General features: G+C 43.6%; 1 protein-coding gene across 1 annotated transcript; it reads right to left on the minus strand.

The window, feature by feature from the left end:
- Window positions 1-81: 81 nt before the first annotated feature.
- Window positions 82-25360, minus strand: LOC123992357 (circumsporozoite protein-like; the record flags this gene model as incomplete). Its single annotated transcript, XM_046293507.1, has 2 exons — window positions 25350-25360; window positions 82-1030 (listed from the first exon to the last, which is right to left on the minus strand). Coding segments are annotated over exons 1-2 (960 nt in total), but the record flags the coding sequence as incomplete, so codon positions are not given.
- Between the last annotated feature and the right edge of the window lie 1096 nt (window positions 25361-26456).

Here is a 26456-nt window from a genome sequence, read left to right on the forward strand (position 1 = left end):
TAATGTAGTGCTTACATTAGTGCTTAAAGTAGTGCTTACATTAGGACTTAAAGTAGGGCTTACATTAGGACTTACAGTAGGGCTTACATTAGGACTTACAGTAGGGCTTAAAGTAGGGCTTACATTAGGACTTAAAGTAGAGCTTACAGTAGGACTTACAGTAGGGCTTACATTAGGACTTACAGTAGGGCTTACATTAGGACTTACAGTAGGGCTTACATTAGGACTTACAGTAGGGCTTACATTCGGACTTAAAGTAGGGCTTACATTAGGACTTAAAGTAGGGCTTACATTAGGACTTACAGTAGGGAATACATTAGGACTTAAAGTAGGGCTTACATTAGGGCTTACATTAGGACTTACAGTAGGGCTTACATTAGGACTTACAGTAGGGCTTAAAGTAGGGCTTACATTAGGACTTACAGTAGGACTTACAGTAGGGCTTACAGTAGGACTTACAGTAGGGCTTACATTAGGACTTAAAGTAGGGCTTACAGTAGAACTTACAGTAGGGCTTACAGTAGAGCTTACAGTAGGACTTACAGTAGTGCTTACAGTAGGACTTACAGTAGGACTTACAGTAGGGCTTACATTAGGACTTACAGTAGGGCTTACAGTAGGACTTACAGTAGGGCTTACAGTAGGACTTAAAGTAAGGCTTACATTAGGACTTAAAGTAGGGCTTACAGTATAACTTACAGTATGACTTACAGTAGGGCTTACATTCAGACTTAAAGTAGGGCTTACATTAGGACTTACAGTAGGACTTACATTAGGACTTAAAGTAGGGCTTACATTAGGACTTACAGTAGGGATTACATTAGGACTTACAGTAGGTCTTAAAGTAGGGCTTACATTAGGACTTAAAGTAGGGCATACATTAGGACTTAAAGTAGGGCATACATTAGGACTTAAAGTAGGGCTTACAGTATAATTTACATTAGGACTTACAGTAGGGCTTACAGTAGGGCTTAAAGTAGGGCTTACAGTAGGACTTACAGTCGGGCTTACAGTAGGGCTTTCAGTAGGGCTTACATTAGGACTTAAAGTAAGGCTTACAGTAGTGCTTACAGTAGGCCTTACAGTAGGACTTAAAGTAGGGCTTACAGTAGGACTTAAAGTAGGGCTTACATTAGGACTTAAAGTAAGGGTTACAGTATAACTTACAGTATGACTTACAGTAGGGCTTACATTAGGACTTAAAGTAGGGCTTACAGTAGAACTTACAGTAGGGCTTACAGTAGAGCTTACAGTAGGACTTACAGTAGTGCTTACAGTAGGACTTACAGTAGGACTTACAGTAGGGCTTACATTAGGACTTACAGTAGGGCTTACAGTAGGACTTACAGTAGGGCTTACAGTAGGACTTAAAGTAAGGCTTACATTAGGACTTAAAGTAGGGCTTACAGTATAACTTACAGTATGACTTACAGTAGGGCTTACATTCAGACTTAAAGTAGGGCTTACATTAGGACTTACAGTAGGACTTACATTAGGACTTAAAGTAGGGCTTACATTAGGACTTACAGTAGGGATTACATTAGGACTTACAGTAGGTCTTAAAGTAGAGCTTACATTAGGACTTAAAGTAGGGCATACATTAGGACTTAAAGTAGGGCATACATTAGGACTTAAAGTAGGGCTTACAGTATAATTTACATTAGGACTTACAGTAGGGCTTACAGTAGGGCTTAAAGTAGGGCTTACAGTAGGACTTACAGTCGGGCTTACAGTAGGGCTTTCAGTAGGGCTTACAATAGGACTTAAAGTAAGGCTTACAGTAGTGCTTACAGTAGGCCTTACAGTAGGACTTAAAGTAGGGCTTACAGTAGGACTTAAAGTAGGGCTTACATTAGGACTTAAAGTAGGGCTTACATTAGGACTTACAGTAGGGAATACATTAGGACTTAAAGTAGGGCTTACATTAGGGCTTACATTAGGACTTACAGTAGGGCTTACATTAGGAATTACAGTAGGGCTTAAAGTAGGGCTTACATTAGGACTTACAGTAGGACTTACAGTAGGGCTTACAGTAGGACTTACAGTAGGGCTTACATTAGGACTAAAGTAGGGCTTACATTAGGACTTACAGTAGGGAATACATTAGGACTTAAAGTAGGGCTTACATTAGGGCTTACATTAGGACTTACAGTAGGGCTTACATTAGGACTTACAGTAGGGCTTAAAGTAGGGCTTACATTAGGACTTACAGTAGGGCTTACAGTAGGACTTACAGTAGGGCTTACATTAGGACTTACAGTAGGGCTTACATTAGGACTTACAGTAGGGCTTACATTAGGACTTACAGTAGGGCTTACATTCGGACTTAAAGTAGGGCTTACATTAGGACTTAAAGTAGGGCTTACATTAGGACTTACAGTAGGGCTTACAGTAGGACTTACAGTAGGGCTTACATTAGTGCTTAAAGTAGTGCTTACATTAGGGCTTAAAGAAGTGCTTACATTAGTGCTTAATGTAGTGCTTACATTAGTGCTTAAAGTAGTGCTTACATTAGGACTTAAAGTAGGGCTTACATTAGGACTTACAGTAGGGCTTACATTAGGACTTACAGTAGGGCTTAAAGTAGGGCTTACATTAGGACTTAAAGTAGAGCTTACAGTAGGACTTACAGTAGGGCTTACATTAGGACTTACAGTAGGGCTTACATTAGGACTTACAGTAGGGCTTACATTAGGACTTACAGTAGGGCTTACATTCGGACTTAAAGTAGGGCTTACATTAGGACTTAAAGTAGGGCTTACATTAGGACTTACAGTAGGGAATACATTAGGACTTAAAGTAGGGCTTACATTAGGGCTTACATTAGGACTTACAGTAGGGCTTACATTAGGACTTACAGTAGGGCTTAAAGTAGGGCTTACATTAGGACTTACAGTAGGACTTACAGTAGGGCTTACAGTAGGACTTACAGTAGGGCTTACATTAGGACTTAAAGTAGGGCTTACAGTAGAACTTACAGTAGGGCTTACAGTAGAGCTTACAGTAGGACTTACAGTAGTGCTTACAGTAGGACTTACAGTAGGACTTACAGTAGGGCTTACATTAGGACTTACAGTAGGGCTTACAGTAGGACTTACAGTAGGGCTTACAGTAGGACTTAAAGTAAGGCTTACATTAGGACTTAAAGTAGGGCTTACAGTATAACTTACAGTATGACTTACAGTAGGGCTTACATTAGGGCTTACATTAGGACTTACAGTAGGGCTTACATTAGGAATTACAGTAGGGCTTAAAGTAGGGCTTACATTAGGACTTACAGTAGGACTTACAGTAGGGCTTACAGTAGGACTTACAGTAGGGCTTACATTAGGACTAAAGTAGGGCTTACATTAGGACTTACAGTAGGGAATACATTAGGACTTAAAGGGCTTACATTAGGACTTACAGGCTTACATTAGGGCTTACATTAGGGCTTACAGTAGGGCTTACATTAGGACTTACAGTAGGGCTTAAAGTAGGGCTTACATTAGGACTTACAGTAGGGCTTACAGTAGGACTTACAGTAGGGCTTACATTAGGACTAAAGTAGGGCTTACATTAGGACTTACAGTAGGGCTTACAGTAGGACTTACAGTAGGGCTTACATTAGTGCTTAAAGTAGTGCTTACATTAGGGCTTAAAGAAGTGCTTACATTAGTGCTTAATGTAGTGCTTACATTAGTGCTTAAAGTAGTGCTTACATTAGGACTTAAAGTAGGGCTTACATTAGGACTTACAGTAGGGCTTACATTAGGACTTACAGTAGGGCTTAAAGTAGGGCTTACATTAGGACTTAAAGTAGAGCTTACAGTAGGACTTACAGTAGGGCTTACATTAGGACTTACAGTAGGGCTTACATTAGGACTTACAGTAGGGCTTACATTAGGACTTACAGTAGGGCTTACATTCGGACTTAAAGTAGGGCTTACATTAGGACTTAAAGTAGGGCTTACATTAGGACTTACAGTAGGGAATACATTAGGACTTAAAGTAGGGCTTACATTAGGGCTTACATTAGGACTTACAGTAGGGCTTACATTAGGACTTACAGTAGGGCTTAAAGTAGGGCTTACATTAGGACTTACAGTAGGACTTACAGTAGGGCTTACAGTAGGACTTACAGTAGGGCTTACATTAGGACTAAAGTAGGGCTTACATTAGGACTTACAGTAGGGCTTACAGTAGGACTTACAGTAGGGCTTACATTAGTGCTTAAAGTAGTGCTTACATTAGGGCTTAAAGAAGTGCTTACATTAGTGCTTAATGTAGTGCTTACATTAGTGCTTAAAGTAGCGCTTACATTAGGACTTAAAGTAGGGCTTACATTAGGACTTACAGTAGGGCTTACATTAGGACTTACAGTAGGGCTTAAAGTAGCGCTTACATTAGGACTTAAAGTAGGGCTTACAGTAGGACTTACAGTAGGACTTAAAGTAGGACTTACAGTAGGATTTACAGTAGGGCTTACAGTAGGGCTTACAGTAGGACTTACAGTAGGGCTTACATTAGGACTAAAGTAGGGCTTACATTAGGACTTAAAGTAGAGCTTACAGTAGGACTTACAGTAGTGCTTACAGTAGGACTTACAGTAGGGCTTACAGTAGGACCTAAAGTAGGGCTTACATTAGGACTTAAAGTAGAGCTTACATTAGGACTTACAGTAGGGCTTACATTAGGACTTACAGTAGGGCTTACATTCGGACTTAAAGTAGGGCTTACATTAGGACTTACAGTAGGGCTTACATTAGGACTTACAGTAGGGCTTACATTAGGACTTACAGTAGGGCTTACAGTAGTGCTTAAAGTAGGGCTTACATTAGGACTTAAAGTAGGGCATACATTAGGACTTAAAGTAGGGCTTACAGTATAATTTACATTAGGACTTACAGTAGGGCTTACAGTAGGACTTAAAGTAGGGCTTACAGTAGGGCTTTCAGTAGGGGTTACATTAGGACTTAAAGTAAGACTTACATTAGGACTTAAAGTAGGGCTTACATTAGGACTTAAAGTAGGGCTTACATTTGGACTTACATTAGGGCTTACAGTAGGGCTTACAGTAGGGCTTAAAGTAGAACTTACATTAGGACTTAAAGTAAGGCTTACATTAGGACTTAAAGTAGGGCTTACAGTATAACTTACAGTATGACTTACAGTAGGGCTTACATTCAGACTTAAAGTAGGGCTTACATTAGAACTTAAAGTAGGGCTTACATTAGGACTTACAGTAGGGATTACATTAGGACTTACAGTAGGGCTTAAAGTAGGGCTTACATTAGGACTTAAAGTAGGGCATACATTAGGACTTAAAGTAGGGCATACATTAGGACTTAAAGTAGGGCTTACAGTATAATTTACATTAGGATTTACAGTAGGGCTTACAGTAGGGCTTAAAGTAGGGCTTACAGTAGGACTTACAGTCGGGCTTACAGTAGGGCTTACATTAGGACAGTAGGCTTACATTAGGACTTAAAGTAGGGCTTTACAAAGTTAGGACTTAAAGTAGGGCTTACATTTGGACTTACAGTAGAGCTTACAGTAGGGCTTAAAGTAGAACTTACATTAGGACTTAAAGTACTTAAAGGACTTAAAGTAAGGGTTACAGTATAACTTACAGTATGACTTACAGTAGGGCTTACATTAGGACTTAAAGTAGGGCTTACAGTAGAACTTACAGTAGGGCTTACAGTAGAGCTTACAGTAGGACTTACAGTAGTGCTTACAGTAGAACTTACAGTAGGACTTACAGTAAGGCTTACATTAGGACTTACAGTAGGGCTTACAGTAGGACTTACAGTAGGGCTTACAGTAGGACTTACAGTAGGGCTTACAGTAGGGCTTTCAGTAGGGGTTACATTAGGACTTAAAGTAAGACTTACATTAGGACTTAAAGTAGGTCTTACATTAGGACTTAAAGTAGGGCTTACATTTGGACTTACATTAGGGCTTACAGTAGGGCTTACATTAGGGCTTAAAGTAGAACTTACATTAGGACTTAAAGTAAGGCTTACATTAGGACTTAAAGTAGGGCTTACAGTATAACTTACAGTATGACTTACAGTAGGGCTTACATTCAGACTTAAAGTAGGGCTTACATTAGGACTTACAGTAGGACTTACATTAGGACTTAAAGTAGGGCTTACATTAGGACTTACAGTAGGGATTACATTAGGATTTACAGTAGGGCTTAAAGTAGGGCTTACATTAGGACTTAAAGTAGGGCTTACATTAGGACTTAAAGTAGGGCTTACAGTAGAACTTAAAGTAGGGCTTACAGTATAATTTACATTAGGACTTACAGTAGGGCTTACAGTAGGGCTTAAAGTAGGGCTTACAGTAGGACTTACAGTCGGGCTTACAGTAGGGCTTTCAGTAGGGCTTACATTAGGACTTAAAGTAAGGCTTACATTAGGACTTAAAGTAGGGCTTACATTAGGACTTAAAGTAGGGCTTACATTTGGACTTACAGTAGGGCTTACAGTAGGGCTTAAAGTAGAACTTACATTAGGACTTAAAGTAAGGCTTACATTAGGACTTAAAGTAAGGGTTACAGTATAACTTACAGTATGACTTACAGTAGGGCTTACATTAGGACTTAAAGTAGGGCTTACAGTAGAACTTAAAGTAGGGCTTACAGTAGGACTTAAAGTAGGGCTTACAGTAGAACTTAAAGTATGGCTTATTGTAGAACTTACAGTATGACTTACAGTAGGGCTTACATTAGTACTTACAGTATGGCTAACATTAGGACTTACAGTAGAACTTAAAGTAGGGCTTACAGTAGAACTTACAGTATGACTTACAGTAGGGCTTACATTAGGGCTTTCAGTCGGGCTTACATTAGGACTTAAAGTTGGGCTTACAGTAGAATTTACAGTATGGCTTTCAGTTGGGCTTACAGGAGGACTTACATTAGGGCTTTCCGTAGGGCTTTCAGTCGGACTTAAATTAGGGTTTACATTATGGCTTTCAGTAGGGCTTATAGTAGAACTTACAGTACAGCTTACATTATGGCTTTCAGTAGGGCTTTCAGTAGGACTTACAGTACAGCTTACATTATGGCTTTTAGTGGGGCTTTCAGTAGGACTTACAGTACAGCTTACATTATGGCTTTTAGTGGGGCTTTCAGTAGGACTTATTAAAGAAGGTGGCTGTTTAGATCATAGTCTATATGTCTTTCTTGACCATCTAGTCTAACTATCATCTGGTCTAAATATTATCTAGTCTAACTGTCATCTAGTCTAACTATCATCAAGTCTAATTTAAACAAACGGAATCAAGTCCTTGGCCATTGATACAGTTCCTTCAGAACGTATTCACACCCCTTGCATTGTAGCACATTTTGTTGTACACAATACCCCATAATGTCAAAGTGGAATTGTGTTTTTTGAAATTTAAACTAATTAAAAATGAAAAGATGAAATATCTTGACTCAGTAAGTATTCAACCCCTTTCTTATTGCAAGCCTAAATATGTTCAGGACTAAAAATGTGTTTAACAAGTAACATAATAAGTTGCATGGACTCACTCTGTGTGCAATAATAGTGTTAACATTATTTTTTTAATGACTACCTTTTTTAATGGCTAAATTACATTTTCTCCTTTTGGCAGCTCTCAAGTCACACCGTGGGAAATCTTACTACCTTTACACTGAAATAAAAACTTTATCGATAGTAAATCTTCACACCTCTCCACACTTTGAATTATCTGTGAGGTCCCTCAGTCGAGCAATGTATTTCAAACACAGATTCAATCACAAAGACCAGGGAAGTTTTCCAATACCTCCCAAAGAAGGGCACCTTTTGGTAGATGGGTAAAAACTAAAAAATTAGACATTGCATGAAGTTATTAATTACACTTTGGATAGTGTGTCAATACACCCAGTCACAACAAAGATACAGGCATCCTTCTTAACTCGGTTGCCGGAGAGGAAGGAAACCGCTCAGGGATTTCACCATGAGGCCAATGGTGACTTTAAAACAGTTACAGAGTTTAATGGCTGTGGTAGGAGAAAACTAAGGATCAACAGCATTGTAGTTACTCCACAATATTAACCTAATAGACAGAGTGAAAAGAAGGACGCCTGTACAGAATAAAAATATGCATCCTGTTGGCAATAAGGTACTAGAGTAAAACTACCAAAAATGTGGTAAAGAAATACATTTTATGTCCTGAATACAAAGTGTTGTGTTTGGAGCAAATCCAACACAACACATCACTGAGTACCCCTCTCCATATTTTCAATCATGGCGGTGGCTGCATCATGTTATGGGTATGTTTTTCAGGATAAAAAGAAGCGGAATAGAGCAAAGTACAGGTAAAATCCTAGAAGAAGGAAGACAAAATTCACATTTCAGCAGGACAATAACCGAAAACACCGTTTTTTTTTACCAAGACACCAATGAATGTTCCTGATTGGCCTAGTTTTAGTTTTGATGTAAAATGTCTTGAAAATCTATTGTAAGACTTGAAAATGGCTCTCCGGCAATGATCAACAACCAACTTGACAGAGATTGTGTAACGGCTCTCTTCTATCTCCTCCTCTGACGAAGAGGTAGAACAAGGATCGGACCAAAATGCAGTGTGATGATGATTCATGATATTTTAATGAAGGAAAACCTATACATACAGAAACTACAAAAATAACTAAATGAAATAATGAAAACCGAAACAGCCCAATCTGGTGCAAACACAAAGCCAGGAACAATCACCCACGAAACACTCACAGAATATGGCTGCCTAAATATGGTTCCCAATCAGAGACAATGAAAATCACCTGACTCTGATTGAGAACCGCCTCAGGCAGCCATAGACTATGTAGACACCCCACAAAACCCCTAAGACAAAAACACACCACAATAACCCATGTCACACCCTGGCCTGACCAAATAAATAAAGAAAACACAAAATACTAAGACCAAGGCGTGACAGAACCACCCCCCCCCCTAAGGTGCGGACTCCCGGACGCACCTCAAAACCATAGGGAGGGTCCGGGTGGGCGTCTGTCCATGGTGGCGGCTCCGGCTCGGGACGTGGACCCCACTCCATTAATGTCATAGTTCCTCCCCCTCGCGTCCTGGGATAATCCACCCTCGCCGCCGACCATGGCCTAATAGTCCTCACCCAGAACCCCACTGGACTGAGGGGCAGCTCGTGACTGAGGGGCAGCTCGGGACTGAGGGGCAGCTCGGGACTGAGGGGCAGCTCGGGACTGAGGCAGCTCGGGACTGAGGGGTAGCTCGGGACTGAGGGGTAGCTCGGGACTGAGGGGAAGCTCGGGACTGAGGGGAAGCTCGGGACTGAGGGGCAGCTCAGCACTGAGGGGAAGCCCAGCACTGAGGGGAAGCCCAGCACTGAGGGGAAGCCCAGCACTGAGGGAAAGCCAAGCACTGAGGGAAATCCCAGCACTGAGAGGAAGTTCAGCACTGAGAGGAAGCTCAGGCAGGTAGTTGGCTCTGGCAGAAACTGGCTGGCTGGTGGATCTGGAAGAGTCTGGTTGACTGGCAGATCTGGAAGAGTCTGGTTGACTGGCAGATCTGGAAGAGTCTGGTTGACTGGCAGATCTGGAAGAGTCTGGTTGACTGGCAGATCTGGAAGAGTCTGGTTGACTGGCAGATCTGGAAGAGTTTGGCTGACTGGCAGATCTGGAAGAGTCTGGTTGACTGGCAGATCTGGAAGAGTTTGGCTGACTGGCAGATCTGGAAGAGTCTGGCTGACTGGCAGATCTGAATAGTCTGGCTGACTGGCGGATCAAGCTGCTCTGGCTGCTCCATGCAGACTGGCAGCTCTGGCTGCTCCATACAGACTGGCATCTCTGGCTGCTCTATGCAGACTGACAGCTCTGGCTGCTCTATGCAGACTGGCAGCTCCATGCAGACTGGCAGCTCTGGCTGCTCTATGCAGACTGGCAGCTCTATGCAGTCTGGCACTTCTGGCTGCTCCATGCAACCTTGCAGCTCTGGCTGCTCCATGCAGACTGACAGCTCTGGCTGCTCTATGCAACCTGGTAGCTCTGGCCACTCCATGCAGACTGGCAGCTCTATGCAGACTGGCAGCTCTGGCTGCTCCATGCAACCTGGCAGCTCTGGCTGCTCCATGCAGACTGACAGCTCTGGCTGCTCCATGCAGACTGGCAGCTCCGACAGCACTGAACAGGCGGGAGACTCCGGCAGCGCTGGAGAGGCGTACTGTGGGCCTGAAGCGTGGTGCTGGCACTGGTGGAACTGGATAGTGAACACACACAGGAAGCCTGGTGCGGGGAGCTGCCACCGGAGGACTGGTGTGTGGAGGTGGCTCTGGATAGACCGGACCGTGCAGGCCTTACCTGGCTCGATGCCCATTCTAGCCCGGCCAATACGAAGTGCTGGTATGAACCGCACCGGGCTATGCACCCGCACTGGAAACACCGTGCGCTCCACAGCATAACACGGTGCCTGCCCGGTCTCTCTAGCCCCTCGGTAAGCACAGGGAGTTTGCGCAGGTCTCCTACCTGGCATAGCCATACTCCCTGTGAGCCACCCCCCAAGAAACTTTTGGGGCTGACTCTCAGGCTTCAATCCACGTCGCCGTGCTGCCTCCTCATACCAGCGCCTGTCCGTAATCTCCGCCTCCAGTTCTTCCTTGGGGTGGCGATATTCTCCAGGCTGAGCCCAAGGTCCTTCACCATCCAGTTCGTCCTCCCATGTCCAGTTCCTCTCTCGCTGCACCTTGGTGCGGCTACACTCCCCTGGTTTAGCCCAGGGTCCTCTCCCGTCGAGGATTTCCTCCCAAGTCCAGAAATTCTTGTCGCGCTGCTCCTGCTGCCGCTGTTGCCTGTTACCACGCCACTTGGTCCGGGTGGGGTGGGTGATTCTGTAACGGCTCTCTTCTATCTCCTCCTCTGACGAAGAGGTAGAACAAGGATCGGACCAAAATGCAGTGTGATGATGATTCATAATGTTTTAATGAAGGAAAACCTATACATACAGAAACTACAAAAATAACGAAATGAAATAATGAAAACAGAAACAGCCCAATCTGGTGCAAACACAAAGACAGGAACAATCACCCACGAAACACTCACAGAATATGGCTGCCTAAATATGGTTCCCAATCAGAGACAACAAAAATCACCTGACTCTGATTGAGAACCGCCTCAGGCAGTCATAGACTACATAGACACCCCACAAAACCCCTAAGACAAAAACACACCACAATAACCCATGTCACACCCTGGCCTGACCAAATAAAGAAAGAAAACACAAAATACTAAGACCAAGGTGTGACAGATTGAAGAATGTTTTGAGGAAGAATGTGTAAATATTGTTACAATCCAGGTCTGCAAATCTCATAGAGACTTAACGAGAAAGACAGCTGTAATCACTGCCCAAGGTGAATCTAGCATGTATTGGCTCAGGGACTTTACAACGTATCTAATCAAGATATATTAGTGTTTTTTTACTTCATATATTATTTAAAAATGTTAGAATTTTTCTTCCACTTTGACATTACAAAATATTCGTGTAGATTGTTGACAAAAAATACTATTAAATCGATTTTAATGCAACGTTGCAATACAACAAATTGTGGAAAAAGTCAAGGGGTGTGAATACTACCAACGGGACATTAAAAACTGAAATATCTTATGTTTCACATATGTTTATATGGATAATATAGAGCTGGCTGGATTTTCCATGCGCCGGCACGACAGAGAAGCTACATCTGGAAAGATGAGGGGCAGGGGTGTCAACAACAGCTGGTGTGCAATGTCTAATATTAAAGAAGTCTTGCTCGCCTGAGGTAGAGTACCTTATGATAAGCTGTAGACCACAGTATCTACCAAGAGATTTCTCATCTATATTATTCTTAGCCGTCTACTTAAAACCACAAACCGATGCTGGCACGAAGACCACACTCAACCAGCTGTATAAGGCCATACGCAATCAAGAAAACGCTCATCCAGAAGCAGCGCTCCTAGAGGCCGGGGACTTTAATGCAAGGAAACTTAAATCCGTTTTACCTCATTTCTAATAGCATGTCACATGTGCAACCAGGGGGGAAGAGAAACTCTAGACCACCTTTACTCCACACACAGAGACACATTCAAAGCTCTCCCCCGCCTTCCATTTGGCAATTCTGACCATAATTCTGTCCTCCTGATTCCTGCTTACAAGCAAAAACTAGAGCAGGAAGTACCAGTGACTCGCTCAAAACGGAAGTGGCCAGACGGATTACCAGGACGTGTTCTCAAAGTATGCGCAGACTGGTAAGTGTCTTCACTGACATTTTCAATCTCTCCCTGCCTGACCAAGTCTGTAATACCTACATGTTTCAAGCAGACCACCATAGTTCCTGTGCCCAAGGAAGCGAAGGTAACCTGCCTAAATTATTACCGCCCCATAGCACTCATGTCTGTAGCCATGAAGTGCTTTGAAAGGCTGGTCATGTCTCACATCAACAGCATCCTCCAGAATACACTAGAACTACTCCAATTCGCATACCGCCCCAATAGATCCACAGTTGACACAATCTCAATCACACTCCACACTGCCTTTTCCCACCTGGATAAAAGGAACACCTAAGTGAGAATGCTGTTCATTGACGAGAGCTCAGCGTTCAACACCACAAAGCTCATCACTAAGCTAAGGACCCTGGAACAAATCACCTCCCTCTGCAACCGGATCCTGGACTTTCTGACGGGCCGCCCCCAGGTGGTAAGAGTAGGCAACGACATGTCTGCTACGCTGATCCTCAACACTGTGGCCCCTCAGGGGTGTGTGCTTAATCCCCTCCTGTATTCCATGTTCACCCACGACTGCGTGGCCAAACACGGCTCCAACACCATCATTTAGATGGTGACAACACAACAGTGGTAGGCCTGATCACCGACAACGATGAGACAGCCTATAGGGAGAAGGTCAGAGACCTGGCAGTATGGTGCCTGGACAACAACTTCTCACTCAATGTGAGCAAGACAAAGGAGCTGATCATGGACTATACAGGAAAAGGTGGGCCGAACAGGCCCTCATTAACATCGACGGGGCTGTAGTGGAGCAGGTTGAGAGTCAAGTTCCTTGGTGTCCACATCACCAACGAACTATCATGGTCCAAACACACCAAGACAGTCGTGAAGAGGGCACGACAACACCTTTCCCCCTCAGGAGACTGAAAAGATTCGGCATGGGTCCCCGGATCCTCAAAAAGTTCTACAGCTGCGCCACCGAGAGCATCCTGACCGGTTGCATCACCGGCTGCATCACCGGCTGGTATGGTAACTGCTCGGCATCTGACTGTAAGGTGCTACAGAGGGTAGTGCGTACATCCTAGTACATCACTGGGGCCAAGCTTCCTGCCATCCAAGACCTATATACTAGGCAGTGTCAGAGGAAAACCCCCAAAATGGTTAAAGCCTCCAGTCACCCAAGTCATAGACTGTTTTCTCTGCTACAGCACGGCAAGCGGTACCGGAGCGCCAAGTCTAGAACCAAGAGGCTCCTTAACAGCGGATATACTCAAGACATAAGACTGCTGAACAATTAATCAAATGGCCACCGGATTAATTACATTGACCCCCCCTCCATTCGTTTTTTTTTTACATTGCTACTACTCACTGTTTATTATCTATGCATAGTCACTTCACCTACATGTACAAATGACCTTGACTAACCTGTACCCCCGCTCATTGACTCGGTACTGGTAATCCCTGTATATATCCTTGTTATTGTTATTATATAGTGTTACCTATTTTTTACTTTAGTTAATTTGGTAATATTTGATTAACTCTTTCTTGAACTGCACTGTTGGTTCAGGGCTTGCAAGTAAGCATTTCATGGTGAGGTCTACACATATTGTATTCGGTGCAGGTGATAAATAAAGTTTGATTTGATTTGACTTTCTAGAGGCACTGTATGCGCAGTTTATGAAGAGCTTTCCATGCTTTTCATAAGGCAAGCACATCTTATTGCATGGATAATGCCCGTTCAGACTCTAACCAGACAGAGAGAACAGTGGAAACTCATAAAGGACAAATAACTCTCAGTCTGAAGATTGGGCAGATAAATAGCCTGGGACCCCTGCTTGGGTTTATAGGGTCTACGTGATGTCGTTCCTCACTGATGCAGACAGACACAGGAGGAGTGGACATTAGTAACTTTAGAAAGAGAAGCTGCTTGGCCATGGGATAATAATCTGGTCAGCTCAAACCCAAAGGTTAGGAGAAATGGCGTGTGTCACATGTGTGCGTTTGAGCGTGTGTGTGCATGTGTGTTTATGTGAGTGCTTGTGTGTGTGTTTTAACTGGGTCTCCATACACTATTAAATAGCTTTAAATCATCTGTCAAGCTGGTGGACTCTACAGTGCTTCTTTGTGCCCCTCTGTCCCACTGCAACAGCCATACACACACACACACACACACACACACACACACACACACACACACACACACACACACACACACACACACACACACACACACACACACACACACACACACACACACACACACACACACACACACACACACGTACACACAAAACTAGATTACTTTTAAATTCAGAAAGGATGTTTGCTTAAAAAAATGACATTCCATTCAGCATTGAATAAAGGTGCATGTTTAAGTCTCCACCTGATTAAATCTGACCACAGGTCAGATACCACTATGATGAAACACGAAATGTGTTTGATGGATCCTTTCTGTCTTCTTATAATACCTCTTACAGTTTTTTTTACGATTGCTTACACACTAAAATGTAACTTTTCCCACAATTAGCAAAACCTTACACTCAAGGAGCAAAACACAAGGCTAGATTTGCACAACTGTACGCACATTGTCAGCTTCACACTATTTGCAAAACATTACACACAGTGATTTGCAAAACACTAAACACACGTGTATACATCAGACACAGACGTATATCATGATGTCACTTCCTTGCAATTCCAAAGCACTGACTGTCAAATTACCACACCTATGAGCCAATCTGTTAAACACAGCCATCAGGTGCACAAACACATGATTGCTAAATTGTAGACACACCAATCAGGTTTAAGCACGATAAAAATGCAGCAGGTAGGTTCACCCTCCTTCAACCAAAATGGAAGGAGTCAGAAGAAGAGTGAGGGGAAAGAGGAGGAGTACACAGAGGAGGAGAAGGAGGTAGAGGCAGAGGCACAAAGAAGAAGAGGACCAAACTTATCAAATGACATTCGTCCAACGCTAGTGGACCATGTTGTGAACCACGGATTGACGCTGAGGGAGGCTGGACTGAGAGTTCAGCCAAATCTTAGCAGATATACAGCGGCATCTGTCATAAGGACTTTTAGACAGGAAAACAGGTAGATCTGTCTACAGTTACAGTAATCAGCTGCTTATTGTCTGCACCATATCAGCACTTGTGATAACCCTTCCTGTGACATTGTACAGTAAGTTACATGTATTATTCTCTACATAGGATTGAGGGTCGGGAACGACAAGGAGGAAGGGGGCCCATATTCACGCAAGAACAAGAGAGAGAGAGAGATAATAAACATGGTTTTGACCAATAATGCTATCAGGCTCAGAGAACTTACGTAAAGCCAACATTATCGGTGACCTTGCCATTTTCTATAATGTCAGGTCTCTCAGTCAACACTGGCACGCATCCTGAGAAGACATCAGGTTCAAATGAAACAACTTTATCGAGTGCCTTTTGAGAGGAATTCAGAGAGGGTTCTCTTTAGCACTGTGATGTTGCATACTGCACACATGACTTCTTTACATTGACTGTATACTAGACCTATCCTGAATTACATAATATTGTCTTTCACTGTATTTCAGGGAGTTTTGCAGATGGATTCTGAGGAAATCCTGCATGAATTCAGATATATTGATGAGGCAGGGTTCAACCTCACAAAAGCAAGAAGGAGAGGCAGAAATATCATTGGCCACAGGGCTATAATCAATGTCCCAGGGCAACGTGGGGGTAACATCACCCTTTGCGCTGCCATTTCATAGCATGGTGTTGTCCTCCGTCATGCCAAAATGGGCCCTTACAACACACCTCACATTCTCACAGTTTTGGACCGATTGCACCACATCGTCACAGCAGGTAATGCAATGCAACAGATGCAATACATGGTCATCTGGGACAATGTGTCATTCCACCGCTCTGCTTTGGTCCAGAGCTGGTTTCAACACCATCCACAGATGACAGTACTATACCTTCCACCATACTCTCTGTTTCTAAACCCTATCGAAAAGTTGTTCTCTGCATGGCGGTGGAAGGTTTACGATCTCCAGCCCCAGGCTCAGGTACCCCTCATTCAGGCCAGGAGGGTTTACGATCTCCAGGCCCAGGCTCAGGTACCCCTCATTCAGGCCAGGAAGGTTTACGATCTCCAGCCCCAGGCTCAGGTACCCCTCATTCAGGCCAGGAAGGTTTACCATCTCCAGCCCCAGGCTCAGGTACCCCTCATTCAGGCCAGGAAGGTTTACCTCCAGCCCCAGGCTCATTCATTCAGGCCAGGAAGGTTTACGATCTCCAGCCCCAGGCTCAGGTACCCCTCATTCAGGCCAGGAAGGTTTACGATCTCCAGCCCCAAGCAAAGGTACCCCTCATTCAGGCCAGGAAGGTTTACGATCTCCAGCCCCAGGCTCAGGTACCCCTCATTCAGGCCAGGAAGGTTTACGATCTCCAGGCCCAGGCTCAGGTACCCCTCATTCAGGCCAGGAAGGTTTACGATCTCCAGCCCCAGGCTCAGGTACCCCTCATTCAGGCCAGGAAGGTTTACGATCTCCAGGCCCAGGCTCAGGTACCCCTCATTCAGGCCATTTGGATTAGCCAACATTTGGCTAATCCAAATGTTACATTACTGATTACACTTTTGGACTGGTAACTAGCAACTAACGGATTGCATTTGGAAAGTAACCTAGCCAACCTTGCCCACACATGCACACATTGCAATTGCCACCTCCCTCTATCACCCTGCGCACTTTCTTAGGACAAAAGGAGACAGTCATGTGAATAGAGAGAAAATGAGAATGGAAGAAACAGATTCAGTAAAGGGGTGTGTGTAAGAGAGAGAGGGGGGGGGCAGTGAGAGGTAGGGACGAAGGGACAGGGGGGGTCATCCACCTTGTCATCCCTGAGGCTGACGTAGAATCCCCCACTCCCCAAATCGGGACAACACACTGACCTACCTCCTCCTGCCTCCCCCCTACCTCCTCCTCTGTCCCCAGCTCTGTCAATGTGACCCCATACATTCATAGAGATCATTGAGCACCAGGCCTGCCTTTGTTCCCGTGTGAAACCTCATATCACGCCCCAGCCAGCCTGCTCTACCACCAGACATATGGCAGGCCAGGCCCTGGGACCACAACCCAGCCCAGGGAGAGAAATAAGGAGAGAGAGAGGGAAGAGAGAGAGAGGGCAGAGAGAGAGAGAGAAGAGAGAGGGTAGAGAGAGAGCCTCTGCCTGTGAATAATCATTTGGCTTACTCACTGTTCGCTTGCTGCATGTTCTCTGGCCGTCAATCTGGAGGGAGGGACAGGGAGGGCGGGAGGGAGGGAGGGAGGGAGGGTAGATGGGAAATCTCAAACACCATTCCTTTATTCTGAGTAATGGAACTTAAACTTTTCTACATACACACAGAGTAATGGAACAAAATGTTGTTTGAACAGCTAGCTCCCCGAAGTGTGTCTGTGTGAAAGAGGAGAGAAAAAGCGAGGGAATGAGAGAAAGAAAGAGAGAGCCAGAGAGCCTTAGAGGCTACAGATGAGATTGATTTACAGTGAAGGAAAAAGAGAAAGAGGTGGGGGGGAGTCGGGTTAAGTGCTTAGATGGTGTGTGTGTGTGTGTGTGTGTGTGTGTGTGTGTGTGTGTGTGTGTGTGTGTGTGTGTGTGTGTGTGTGTGTGTGTGTGTGTGTGTGTGTGTGTGTGTGTGTGTGTGTGTGTGTGTGTGTGTGTGTGTGTGTGTGTGTGTGTGTGTGTGTGTATATGGTGTGTAAGACCCCCCTCCCCGTTTCTGGGTGGTGTTGGTCGCCTTGAAATATAACCCCCTTTCTGTGAGCGCCAAGCCGACAGCCTGTTCACGGGGTGTCTCCTTCCAAAGAAAGGAGAGGAGAAGAAAGGAGTGACAGAATGTAAAAGGAGGGTTGGGGAGCGAGGGGCAAATGGAGTGGAATGAATTGTAGTGCTAACACACATAGGCTGATTGCTGAGCTGATTAGCTGACTAGCGCTGCTCGGCTAGATAAAGAGAGAGACTGCACACTAATTACTGATCAGAACTTCAGACCCCTTTTCTCTGTCTCCCTCTCTGCTCTCTTTCGCTCTCCCTCGCTGCTCTTTTTCTCTCTCCCTCTCTTCTCTCTTTCTCTCTCCTCTCTTTCAACTTCCTCTATCCATATCTCTCTCACTGCTGTCTTGCTCTTTCTCCCTCTCTTTTTCCCTCCCTCTCTTTGCTCCCCCTCCTCTCTCCCTCACTCTAACTCTGGCTGCTGTGTGAATTTGTCTGCTGCAGGGCAATGCTGAACCCTTTCCATTGGATTTTATTTCAATTTACCCCGTGACTAAGAAATACTGCACCAACCATCTTAGTTCGATGTGAAATTGCGTGACTAAGATCTCCTAAACAAAAACATAAAAATTAAAGACAGATTTCTTGAGTTATCTCAGATTAATTCTGACTATTTTGAGGAAGTGTATACTTGCTACAGCATCTCAAAATGGACAAACAGTACTATTGCCGTTTTTTCTCGTATTTCAAGCGACGGTCTTTTAAGGGAGCCCTGTATACGAGCACCCTCGTTTGGTTTGCATAGCCAAGTTCTGCTAGGCGCCAGCCGAACCGAAGCATGCGGAAGGCTTAAAAGAGGTTTCAGCTCTACAGTTACCGTTGCTTTGTACAGCGTCACTACCCGATCTATGTTTGTTTTAATATCACGCTATCCTGTCTTTTGTTGAACATCTCATCTTGTTGTCTCATCTTTTCAGAGTGATTACAAAACACAGGCAAAGAGGATTATATGTGCAGCTTCAATAACATCAGATGCTATGTCATAATATTACTCCCACTCGCAAATCCATTTGCATGAAGTAAGGTCCTGTCCTTTACAGAACATCCTCTCCCAGTCCAGATCTTGACCAACTTCAGTCTACCCAGATAGGATCTAACTCTCCTATCCTACTGTTTCTTCAACCCATCTCTCATCAGAGTACATGACACCACAACACGAAAATTATTATCTCTCTCTCTCTCTCTCTCTCTCTCTCTCTCTCTCTCTCTCTCTCTCTCTCTCTCTCTCTCTCTCTCTCTCTCTCTCTCTCTCTCTCTCTCTCTCTCTCTCTCTCTCTCTCTCTCTCTCTCTCTCTCTCTCTCTCTACAACAGAGAATATTAAATGATTAGAGTTGAACAAAGGTTATTCCCAAGCATTCTATCTCATCATGGTAGATGATCTTATCTTTCCAATGATGCAGTAGACAGGTCTGCATGATTTCGCACAAATATAGACCAATAAGACTTACAACGTATTTACACCCTCAACTTTTTCGTCGTGTTACAGACTGATTTTGAAATGTATTAAATTGAGGTGTTGTGTCACTGGCCTACACAATCAATACCTCATAATGTCAAAGTGGAATTATGTTTTTACAAATGAATAACAAATTAAAAGCTGCAATGTCTTGAGTTGATAAGTAGTCAACCCCTTTGTTATGGCAAGCCTAAATATGTTCATGAGTACACATTTGCTTAACAAGTCACATAATAAGTTGCATGGACTCACTCTGTGTAAAAGAATAGTGCTTAACATGATTTTTGAATGACTACCTCATCTCTGTACCCAACACATACAATTGTTTGTAAGATCCCTCCGCCGAGCAGTGAAGTGTAAACACAGAATCAACCACAAAGACCAGGAAGATAGGTAGGAGAAGGTAGGAGAAAGGTAGGAGAAAACTGAAGAAGAATCAACAACATTGTAGTTATTCCACAATATTACCCTAAATGATAAAGTAAGAATAAGGAAGCGTGTACAGAATAACGTTTTCCAAAACATGGATCCTGTTTGCCATAAGGCACTAAAGTTTTAAAAAATAATACATTTAATGTACTGAATACAAAGCATTACATTTGGGGCAAATCCAACACGTCACATTACTGAGTACTGCTCTTCAAATGTTCAAGTGTGGCAGTGGCTGCATCATGCTGTCATCGGCAAGGACTGTGGAGTTTTTTTTGTATCCAAAAAAACAACTAAACGGAAAAGGGCTAAGCACAGTCAAAATCCTAGAGGTTCAGTTTGCTTTTCACCAGACACTGGGAGACAAATTCACCTTTCAGCAGGACAGTAACCTAAAACACAAGGCCAAACATACACTGGAGTTGATTACCAAGACAACATTGAATGTTCCTGAGTGGCCAAGTTACGGTACAGTTTTGAATGAAATCGGATTTAAAATCTTTGGCAAGACTTCAGAGCTTGAAGAATTTTAAAATAATGTACAAATATTGTACAATCCAGGTGTGAAAAGCTGTAATCGGTGCCAAAGGGGATTCTAACATGCATTCATTCAGGGGTGTGAATACTTATGTAAATTTGATATTTCTATATTTAATTTTCAATAACTGTGTTAACATTTCTACATACATGTTTTCACATTGACATTATGCGGTATTGTGTGTAGACGGTTGAGAGAAAAAAAACGTTTTCATCCATTTTGAATTCTGGCTGTAACACAACAAAATGGTGGTAATAGGTCAAGGGTTATGTATATTTTCTGAAGGCACTGTAACTGCCCTACAACTGGACCCTTGTCATTAATCTCACAATGCTAAGGAAACCAAGCTAAAATTCCCTCTAAAACATCCATCTCATTAGCTAACCCTTGTAAAAACAGAATTCCGGGCGGTCATTTCCAACCCAGACAAAGTGATGCACACTAACTTTTTTATTTTTTATTTTATAAATACAAAGATACAAAAACAGGAAGAACAGAAAGGAGGTCAGTGTTGTGCTGGTTGTTTTGACGGCAGTTTGATGAACAGTTGTGTGATTCTAAATATGCTCTACGTCAACAGCCTTCTTTCTTTAAGTCCGATCCTGATCATGTCCTGCAATATTCCACTCAGAGTGAATCCACGAAGAATATAGACTCTAATACCTCCAATTCATTTTTCTTAAAGCATTCTCTAACTCGAAGATGTTTCACACTCGTGTTCCATTTAGGAATGTGGCTATCTAGAGTAAAAAAAAAAAAAAAAAATCAAGGCCACATGTTCAACCTTCTCTGCCAAAAAAACAAATGTTGAGAGAACTTGCCAGGTTTGTCGTTGACGGAGAGAGTTCATGTGTAATCTTGGCTCTGAGGCCTCTTCAAATGTTAATCAGTTGGGAAGGTAATGTTGTTGCACAGGATTTTCTTTCTCACAGACATCAACAATAAGAAGATAGACAGATTGACTTAGACTGATTGAATGATACGTTCAGTTGTGTGAGGGGTATTCAGTTGACTGAGCCCGGAGTTAAATGAGTTTAATGGTATGCCTCTGTCTCTCTCTCTCTCCCTCTTTTCTCTCTCTGTCTGTCTGCTATCTCTTCCCGTCTCTCATTCTCTGGCTTTTAATTAAAAAGAGTCTCTCTTAATCTCCTGCTCAACACACTCTGCTTACTAATGACTTGGAAGGATCTTACCCCCCACAAATAGAAAAACGACAGAAAGAAAGAAAAGAAGAGGCAGAATGAACGAGATGAGTGAGTGTGTCGGCATACAAGTGTCTTTGTGTGAAAGTGTGTCTGTGTGTGTGCGTGTAATCCTCTGTGTCAGTTTCTGTGTGTGTGTGTGTGTGTGTGTGTGTGTGTGTGTGTGTGTGTGTGTGTGTGTGTGTGTGTGTGTGTGTGTGTGTGTGTGTGTGTGTGTGTGTGTGTGTGTGTGTGTGTGTGTGTGTGTGTGTGTGTGTGTGTGTGTGTGTGTGTGTGTGTGTGTGTGTGTGTCTGTTAGTGTGTGTGTGTGTGTGTGTCTGTTAGTGTGTATCCATAAGTGAGTGAGTCTGTGTGTGTGAGTGAACTTTCAGTCCCGGTGTGTGCGTGTGTGTGCTCGTATGCCTGTATGTGCACATATGTGTGTGTGTGCGTATGTCTGTACGTGTGTGTGTGTGTGACTATGTGCCAGATCCCCTGTTGTCTCCTCTCCTCCTGTTCCCATAGGAGGAGGGCCGAGGGGTCAGGGGGTCAGCAGCGGCCTGACAAAGGACCCGAGCCGTCACAAAAGTCAGTGCGTGTGTTGGGAGGGGGGCCGGGATAGGGGGAGAGTCACTTATTACCATAGTCCCTGGCCTGGCATTAACAATGATGGATTAGCATCTGGACACCATGGAGAGAGACAGAGTGTCACTTATCCCTCATCAGGAGGGGGGAGAGGCCTGAAGAGGCCTGGGAGAGAGAAGGGGATGGTAGACTGTGTTAGACATCTGTAGAAATCCATCTGCATCGGTAGCCATCCATCTGTAACAATCCAACAGCTGAGTGCTCTACTGAGATTCAAATATATATCCCTTGTATCATGGTCATGGTAATTCATTGATCCTGAGTGGAAATGTAGGGCTGTGCGTTGACATGCATCAGCGCTGTCATTGACAGCGACAAATGCATGTCTGTCTGTCTGTACAGTCAATGAGTGGCTAGCCAAACAAGTACAACATATCTACCGCATGTACTGTATAATAAACACGATTGGTATACCGATATTAGGATATCCTCAACCTCCATTTCACAATGGGAGAAGGAGGAAGCAGCAGCAGGGGGAGAGATGGGAGACAGAAAGAGGAGATGGAGGGAAGAGAAGAGAGGAGTGACAGAAAAGGGGAACCAGACAAGACTAATGAATAAGGTGTAATGCCTGATCAGTAGAACTGTGTAATGGATATGAACACTAGCAGTGTAATTAGTGTTGTCTTTCATTAGCTTAAAACATGTCTACGCAAACTAGCCTCCTCTCTTGCTTTTCTCTTCGTTCTCACTCCCTCTCTTTTTACTCTTTCTCTCTCAGAGAGGGTTCTGATGAGACTCTTGGGACGAGGCTGGGTGTGTGTATGTGTGCATGTGTGCCTTGAGTCTGCGTCGAGGAAAACTCGCGAGGAGAGCAGGCCAGTAAAATCAGATCATTAGCGTGTTTTGAAAGTTATTTTTATTTATCCGGTGCGAGCTCTGATTTGAATTAATAGCCCATCAGACAATCAATTAGCATACGCGTTCCAGCTCTTTCCTTCGCACACAGGAAAAAGGGTTGGCAAGTCCTCGCCAATAAAGCAACGCTTAGTAGTTTGACATTTCAACTTTCGTTTCATGCAAATTTGCTAAATCGCTCTCCCCTTCTCTCAGACTAAGACGTCATACAGCGGGATGCTTATGAATGATTCATAAGTTATTCCAATGCTAAAGGGTTTGCAGCTATAATGTGTATCTGCACTGCTTTTAATGTCCTCTCTCGTCAGAGTGATGTTGCCTCTATATTTCTGCTCCTGCTTTTCAGCAGCTACATCGATATTAAGCATTAACACAGGGGCTGCTGATGCTCTTCCTCTCAGAGGGGTTGTAGAAAACACACGTTCCCTGTAACACACACATTCCTGTTGACGCTCAAGACTCTTTGGCTGTCAGAATTCTTGTTTACTTTCATTTGTACAGTGTACTCACTCCCAAATACCCTCATTTCTATTCAAAACATGTATCTGCTATTTCGCCTTTACATGTTACTTTTACTTATCTGGAGCGTCTTTTGAGAGCAGTCAAGGTCTGGACTAGAAGTAAATATGTCTTTGAGTTGTTGTTTTAAGGGGGAACCTAAACTCTGCGGAACCCTGAGGTAAAATGGCAGAGTTGGCGTGGAGCCAAACACGCACCAAAGCATCGATGGCCTCCCTCTCCTTAATGGTGTTGGATTAAAACCTTTCCCTGACTTTACCGATTCTAAAAAGACAGACTCTGATTTCCTCCCTGGATCTCAGTACTGAAGGATGTCAAATACACCCTGGGGATAACCGAGGGGTCGTTAGCCGGCAAATTCCGGAGCGCTCAGAGTTTGTTCGAGTGACTCAAACACGCACACGCACTTACATACACACATACACACAAACCCCCTCTGTTCCTCATCCCCAATGAACCCGAGCAGGCAGAGTTCTTCAGATAAACCACTGGTCTAGAAGCCATTATGCTCCTATAGTCATAGAGGCTTGTAATGTGTACCCCTTCCCTTCCACACCACCAGGACCGATAATAAACACAAGTCATGTTTTTACTGTCTGGCCTGCTTAATTGGGGTCGTAAAGTAAGATCCTGCAGTAACTAGCTTTATAGGAGAGGGTTACACTGCAGTGGCTGTGACTGTGTAGTTCCTTCTGAAGTGAGTACTGCTAGATACTTTGAGGATGCTAGGAACCTTAAACAGAGCTGCCGATTCGAAGCGCTTTCTTAGTGCTTACTCATTATAAGCACACAATAGTTGCTCTATGTGATTTCGACAAGTAAATGGTTTATGAGTTTTGACTTGGCTTGTCTAAACTCAAAAAGGATATAATGTGGATGCGGAGATAAACATCTTTAATACATCAAATCTATCCAGTGGGCTTCAAACAGACTGCAGCAGTTCACGTTCCATCCAAAAAATCATTGTTTCACAGTTGAACGCGTTCGTGCTGGGATCTCTTCCTGTCTTGCAGGAATAGACTACAAACTGAAGTTAAAGGACAAGGGTTGTGGCTAGACGTCACCCTTAAAGATAAATGGGTCCCACACCACCCTAAACCTCATAGAACAACAGAGGGGGGATATGTCTACAGCTCTGAGAAACGCGATCTGGGGATCCATAAAAGTTTCCACGGAAATGGCCCAAAATTAGGAACACGTGGCGTTAGCCCCTGCAACACAGCCCGACGACAAGGCAGCAGCAGCACCCCCCAAAAAGAGTCTGCGCCTCGACTGCTTCACATCTGTTTTTGGGGGACGGGGGACGGGAGGGGGGTAATAAATCTTTTCCCTAATGAATGAACACTCCCCAAAAATATGTCACCCCGAAACCCTGCATGTGGGGAACATTCAACCAACCAATATAGAAGGGCTATTGTTCATGCTTTCTCTTCTCAAACACATGCAGCACGGGTCAGCAAAGAACCTCTATATTGCGTCTGTTGGCTGTTGATTCTTTGTCCTGGCTTCATGTGTTGATCCCCCACCTTTGAGACACTTTAAAAAGGAGTATTGTGTTGCTATCTATTGAGATGGCACACTTCCATCTAGATAGTTGTCAAGCTATCTAGGATTTAACAGCACCGCCTAAGGAGGAAGTTACGGAAACGTGGCAGTCTGATTTTAACGCGGTTAGACGTGTATTATACTTACTCGACATTCATTTCGAAAGGGGAAGTCAATCTGTCTTCACTTATTTGTAACTTAATAGCGAAAGCAAGCAAAGAAAGACGATTTGAAATCGGATCATTCTTTCTATTACGAACAACAAAATGTTCCCATTGTTCCACAACTGTTGGAAATCCTCAGAAATGTTGCTTTGAAGATAGACAGAGAGAGTGGAACAGAGAAAAGGAGAGTGACGTGGGAAGAGAAGATCCCCAGCTATTAAACTGGGGCACCTCTGGCTGACACAGGATATCTTTGTCTGCGATATGAAAAGCGAGCATGAGATATTGTAGTGATCGGGTAACAGCACAGCATATGCCAGATGTGTGTTGACCAGGGAGCGGGGCTTTGCTCCGTCACAACATGAATGCAGGGTGGAACCCCACATATAATCTCCTTCTTTGATCATCATCTTTGTCATATTGTCTATGTATGATACTTATAATACTATAGGCTTCTGTTAGCGACCGGAGGAGTTCAAGTAGTGTTTGACGCAGACTAAAGAAGCTATTAGAATCCCGATACTTGCTATGCATTCGACAGCACTTCTCTTTCTCTACTGGGTCTTTGAAAACTTTTGTATTTCTTGCCATTGTTGTGCTGACCAGGAATCTCAGTACTTGGATAGTATTTGCATGGTATTTGTTTCAAATACATACAGTACCAGTCAAAAGTTTGGACACCAACTCATTTGAGGGTTTTTCTTTATTTGTACTATTTTCTATATTGTAGAATAATAGTGAAGATATCAAAACTATGAAATAACACATATGGAATCATGTAGTAAACAAAAAAGTGTTAAACAAATATATATTCTATATTTGAGATTCTTCAAAGTAGCCACCCTTTTTCTTTGATGACAGCTTTGCACACTCTTGGCACTCTCTCTGTTCGGTATGCATACCTGGCTGTAAGGGAGTCAGGCACAGGAGAGCAGAAGTTGGGTAGCCAAAGGACCCTTTTATTTCAGCAAGCAAAACACACGGCACTAACAACACTAAACACAATATGGGTTGACATAACCCAGTGCAAACCAGTCTAGCGTGCACATACACGAAACAACAAACAATTCCACCCACAGACATGGGGGGG

The sequence above is a fragment of the Oncorhynchus gorbuscha genome, linkage group LG13 (assembly GCF_021184085.1).
Source record: "Oncorhynchus gorbuscha isolate QuinsamMale2020 ecotype Even-year linkage group LG13, OgorEven_v1.0, whole genome shotgun sequence".
NCBI classification, from domain to species: domain Eukaryota; kingdom Metazoa; phylum Chordata; class Actinopteri; order Salmoniformes; family Salmonidae; genus Oncorhynchus; species Oncorhynchus gorbuscha.